The 6,274-nt window shown below is 35.7% G+C and overlaps 1 protein-coding gene across 1 annotated transcript in view; it reads right to left on the reverse strand.

The window, feature by feature from the left end:
- Nucleotides 1–992: 992 nt before the first annotated feature.
- Nucleotides 993–6,274, reverse strand: part of LOC106881598 (sodium-dependent serotonin transporter) — a 99,714-nt gene continuing 94,432 nt past the window's right edge. Inside the window, exons 11-13 of the mRNA XM_089353351.1 lie at nucleotides 5,744–5,844; nucleotides 3,600–3,767; nucleotides 993–1,424 (exon numbers count right to left, since the gene is read on the reverse strand). Coding sequence (XP_089209477.1) covers nucleotides 1,266–1,424; nucleotides 3,600–3,767; nucleotides 5,744–5,844 — 428 coding nt within the window. The 3' untranslated portion in view covers nucleotides 993–1,265. The remainder of the gene's footprint in view (nucleotides 1,425–3,599; nucleotides 3,768–5,743; nucleotides 5,845–6,274) is intronic.

Raw genomic sequence — 6,274 nt, forward strand, 5'->3', positions numbered from 1 at the left:
ACACACATATATACATATAAGTACACACACATACATAGTCCCTGCATACATACATGCACACATAATACACACACACACACACACACACACACACATATATATTCAATAGGGTATAAAATACCACTTGCTAAAATCAGAGCTAAATCTCCCCAAACCACCATAAACTCACGATAAAGACACGTACGGGCAATGCAATGAACATATCAGAAATAGATGTTAAAATGTTATTTTCAATTGAAAATCTCAAAGCATACATTATTTACATTATTTACATTTGACAGATATGTGTCCTCATCTTGTTTGTTGTTAATACAACATTTCGGCTGATATACTCTCCAGCCCTCATCAGGTGTCTTAGGGAAACTTTGAAACTGGGTTCTCATTCCTAAGGTATTTTTATAAGCTCTAAATTTCACTGGCGTAGTGGCAAAGAGCGCGGGCTACTAACCCCAAGTGTTCGAGTTCGGTTCCAGGCAGTGACCTGAACTCAGTTTCGAAATTTCCCCAAGACACCTGATGAATAATGTACATAATTCCCCATCTCTTAAATATAGAACTATATCGCAAAACATGTTTGTCATGCAAAGTGTAAAATCAATTGATTTTAAAATATACATTACTTACTGATGTATTCAATGCAAAGGTAAGCCTATTTCTCATATGTTCATGGGATTGCTCGTGTGTATCTTTGGCTCTGATTTTAACAACTGGTATTATATACCCTACTGAATCTAAATTTAACTTATATTGTGCCTGTAACGGTGTTAACTTGCTAGCCACCTTATTATTACGTTATTAAATCTATTAATAACGGCAATGATACCTCTATATCTATCTATCTATCTATCTATCTATCTATCTATCTATCTATCTATCTATCTATCTATCTATCTATCTATCCTTCTATCTATCTATCTATCTTTATATACATAATCATTTGTATAGGTCATATGAATTAGACTTCTGACCGGTAATTTTTCTCTTCTTCTCACTTTCTGTCTGTCTGTCTCTCTGTCTCTCTCTCTTTACACAATACACTCACATACACACCACACACACACGCACATTATTAATGTATTTATAAATATATACATTTATGTTTATATAAGAATATACAAATATATATATAAAATGTAGATAAATATTTATGAATCCCACATATACCCATATACAGAGGCGCATGCGCATGCGCATGTATATATGTTTGTGGAAGAGTATTATTAAATGTGAAATCCCGTGGTTGCAGTGTAGTGAAGAGGGGCCGCTTAAGACGGCAATTCTGGGTAAGTACGGCTGTGATGAGGCCATTGTTGACCGTTGTATATCGATTTAAGTTCGACCTTCGATGAGGCGGATTTTTTCCTCGCATTTTCCCCTTCTGTTAATGAAAAGTCTTGTCCACGTCCTATCAGCTCCCAAAAAGTCTGTAAGAAGAACGAAAGAAATAATCAGATTATACATACATACATACATACATACATACATATATATATATGAACACACACATATGTATATATATATATATGGCTGAAGATTAGCATCACGCTTGAAACTCAGAGTACCAACGAATATGAATCAAACTGTTTTCATCCATATATGTAACTCCCAATAAATGTGTTGAGTGAAATATATATATGTATATATATATATATATATATATATATATATATATATATATATATATATATATATATATATATATATATATATATATATAAATATATATATATATAATAGAAATATGCTAAAAAACAAAATAGAAACTACCCGTGGAAATGTAAGGGGAAAGTAAGCAGAAAAATATATTATATATATATATATATATATATATATATATATATATATATATAGAGAGAGAGAGAGAGAGAGAGAGAGAGAGAGAGAGAGAGAGAGAGTGAGAGAGAGAGAGAAAGAGATGAGATGAAAAAACACAGAACAGGAAATTCGATCCGAAAGAGATGTACGGTCCACAGACAACAAACTTCCTCCCCACAATATCGCCAAATATACCTCAGTCGACGAACGTGTAGAACGTGTACAACCACAATTCGAAATTTTCTCATTTTATCAACTTGCTTTCTGGACCTCAATACAAGTAAGACTGAATAAAGAAGCCTCATTTATCCAAAAATATAAACCAAAATTGAATATGAAACCATATGAGAAATAAAGGACTTACCCCCATCTAATGGAAGATGTGTAAGCCCGAATAAAGCAGAGAACACAAAAAACCCCCCAAAATAAAAATTACAGATTTACTTCCCTTTCACTGCAAAATATATGAGTGAACAATTATCTCCCCTAGCATTATCCTCCTAGCATTATCCTCCTAGCAATTTATCGCTTTCAACTGACAGTTTGATGAACAATGCGAAACCGGCATTTATTTCAATTATGTTGAAAGAACAAAACCTTATTTTGTGCAAAATTGCATACCTCTATTATTATCATCGCTCTAATATACTTTTAAATCCTGTAAAACAAATCTTCCGTGTTTTTTCATCTTATCTCTTTCTTAATTTATATCCACCACGTGTGTTTCCCCACTAAAATATTTTCTACCTTATAGATCCGTTGAACAAATAACTTCAGAACTGCCTTATTCTGTTGTACCTGTAATTCAAAGGGGCCAGCCTTGTTACATTCTGTGTCACGCTGAATCTCCAGAGAACTACGTTAAGGGTACATGTGTCTGTGGAGTGCTCAGTACACGGAATTATTAAAAATGAGCTGCGACGTCATTGGTGCCAAGCTGTATCGGCCCCTTTGCCTTTCCCTTGGACAACATCGGTGGCGTGGAGAGGGGAAGCTGGTATGCACGGGCAGTTGCGGGTCTTCTATAAACAATCTTGCCCAGACTTGTGCCTCGGAGGGTAACTTTCTAGGTGCAATCCCATGGTCAGTCATGACCGAAGGGGGTCACAACACAATATATTCATATATATATATATATATTTATATATATATATATATATATGCTTACGTGTATATATGACATAATTAAAGAATTTTATGTGTATGCATATATATATATAGAGAGAGAGAGACACACACACACACACACACACACACACACATACACACACATATATATAATACAATCCTTAATGGAGGATTATACGGAACTATTAATAAAAAAACCCACTGAATAGAATTAAGGTAAAACGGTGTCGTTTGAACTTGGCGCTTTCGTCCGTTGTGGAGTTGTCGAGAGCGAGTTATATTTATACTTTACACAACATACACACACATGCACCCACATGCACGCACACACTCACACACATACACACATATACTCATACAGGCATACTCTTACACACGCATACCCACACGCACATCGACATCCTCCCTCAAACTCATCTAAACAAGCAAAGAAAAATAACAGAGAAATAGATAGATAGAGAGAGAGGGAGGGAGGGAGAGGGAGAGAGGGAGAGGGACAGAGAGAGGGGGAGTGAGTGAGAGAGAGAACGCAAGAGAGTGAGCCAGAGCAAGAGTAAAAGAAATAGCAGAGAAATAGATAGATAGATAGATTGAGAAAGAGAGAGAGGGAGAGAGAGAGTGAGAAGGAGAGAGGGCGAGAGTACATTAAAGGTTACCATTTCGTGTGTCACTGCCGTTGCTATGGCTTTATAAATGATGTAGACAGGAATCCCGATCATCGAGGAAAGCGACACAGCCCAACCGACTATTTCGGCCCATTTGGGGAATTTATAATCGCCCAGGGTTATACCCGTGTAGCTGTAGATTGACAGGCAGAACATTCCCTGGAAATAGTGAAAGACAAACGGATATAAATTAATGAACTTCCGAAAATAAGATAATATATATATATATACATACATGCACACATATGTTTCTTTATTGCCCACAAGGGGCTAAACATAGAGAGGCAAACAAGGACAAACAAAGGAATTAAGTCGATTACATCGATCCTCAGTGCGTAACTGGTACTTACTTAATCGACCCCGAAAGAAGGAAAGGCGGAATTTGAACTCAGAACGTAACAGCAGGCGAAATACACACACACACACACACACACACACACACACACACACACACACACACACACACACACACACACACACACACACACACACACACACATATATATATATATGTATATATATAATTTATAGATTAGAAACTAGTGTTCTCTATATAGAATACACTTCGAAGTGCTCAAGAAATTTGAACTTGAGCCGGTAGATGGGTAAATGTAATGAGAAACAAGTTAGAGAAGTCGATTTACACAGAATATTAAATACATTTAATAGAAAAAACGTAAATTTGTATGGATATAAAACGGTCCGACTTACAGAATATAAATTTTAGGAGTTAAATATGTAGAGTTTTAGAAGTCCAACAGCTGTTTCTGGGGTCTTGGTGGGCCAGAATAATAATAGTTACTTGGACCTATTATCGGATAACACCGCCTCCGTCTTCAGGGGAGAATTTTACATTGAGTTGTTGATAGGATGGAGTTTAACGATATAATCTTTAAACCATTTAGCTTCTGATGTCATTTAAATTCTGTAAGTCGAACCATTTTATATCCATGCATATGTACATTTTTCTTATTAAATGGATTTAATATTTTGTGTCAATCGACTTGCTTCTCATTACATTTACTCATATATATATATATATATATATAATCATTTTCTCCATTTTCTAACTATTTGCATTGGTTCCTGATAAACTCTAGTTTATCCTGTTATTACCTGCACTCTACCTGCATAGTGTGTGCCTGCATGCTAATGCCCAGAGATAACACGGGTAACTGAAACCGATAGTATGTACGGATATTTTATCCCTTAGTCGGTTATTATAACCGCTAACTCTGTTTACACACACACACACACACACACACACACACATATATATCTGTAAAAATATGTGACACTTATTCAGTAGCCATGATAAAACTCAGAGTTTCGGATGCCAGGGTGGGGGTGGGGGTCTACGCCAACATCTCTTCAGTTATCCGGCCATTGAAAATTCCCGTGAAAAATGACCGTTATATATATATATATATATATATATATATATATATATATATATATATATATATATATATGTGTATATATATAAAATATCTGGTTATGGATTCATTTAATCGGGCTTTTGGTGGACTCTGCATGTCATCAGATCGTATAGAGAAGAAATATTCAACATGTATATGTGATGTATGTATGTAGGTAGGTATATAATTATATGTGAGTGTGTGTGAGTGTGTGTGAGTGTGTGTGTGTGTGCGTGTGTGTGTGTGCGCGTATGTATGTATGCATGTACGTATGTATGTATATTTGTATTCTTTTCTGTTTTAATTATTTGAAGTCTTCCTCTGAGGAAGGAACTGGTTTCTAACAAACGTACAAAGTTCCGTCGTTAGAATATAGATTACAATGTCACATCTTAAACTTGATAAAAGTCTTGCATATTTTAACTGTTCCTCGTACAAATTGCATTTGTAATATGTATGCTGGCAGGTTTTCTTTTTCTGGAAAATCTATCTTTCCCACGTTGTAATTTAAGAATATGCTCAGATAAGCAGATTGATAAACGGACCATCTACTTATCTGAGTAACTCATTTTCCTAAATTAATTTAAAATTTTATTTCTAATGTTAAATTCAATAATTCGATCACTGTTTTAGAAGCTTTTGTTTTTAAATCTTCCTCATTGTTGTCGGTTGTAGATTGATTTGAAAGTGGACAAAGAAACAATTTTAGAGACTGACCAGTATAATGCAGGGACAAACCACTGTCCAACAGAATTTCCAGTAGTAGGATGGTTGATGACCAATCATCTTTTCAACGTCGTTCGAGAACCGCTTCACACCTGTAACAATGTAAACAAGGAAGATGATGATAATGATGATGATAATGACAGCAATGTTGTTGCTGTTGGCGGTGGTGGTAGTGTTTGTATGAATGATGATGACGACGATGATGTTGATGATGATGCTAGTGTTGGTATATGTGTGTGTGTATTCGCGTGCGTGCGTGTGTGTGTGTGTGTGTGTGTGTGAAGTAGAAAGGCAGATAAACTCGAGTAGGCTTATGCTTATATTTATGTTGAAAGAAGAAATAAAGTAAATGTCATAATCTTGACAGCCGTTTCGGGAGCACCATGAGACATTCAGTGTAGCCGTGTTTATCTGCCTTTCTGTTTCCATATCAGCTCGACGATCATTCCCACAGCCAACGCCTGACGCCGGAGGAATCAGCCCTGGATGAGGTAGTTGCATTTTAAGATGTCATCTTTCTGA

Source organism: Octopus bimaculoides, chromosome 6 (assembly GCF_046866305.1).
Source record: "Octopus bimaculoides isolate indiv1 chromosome 6, ASM4686630v1, whole genome shotgun sequence".
Taxonomy (NCBI): domain Eukaryota; kingdom Metazoa; phylum Mollusca; class Cephalopoda; order Octopoda; family Octopodidae; genus Octopus; species Octopus bimaculoides.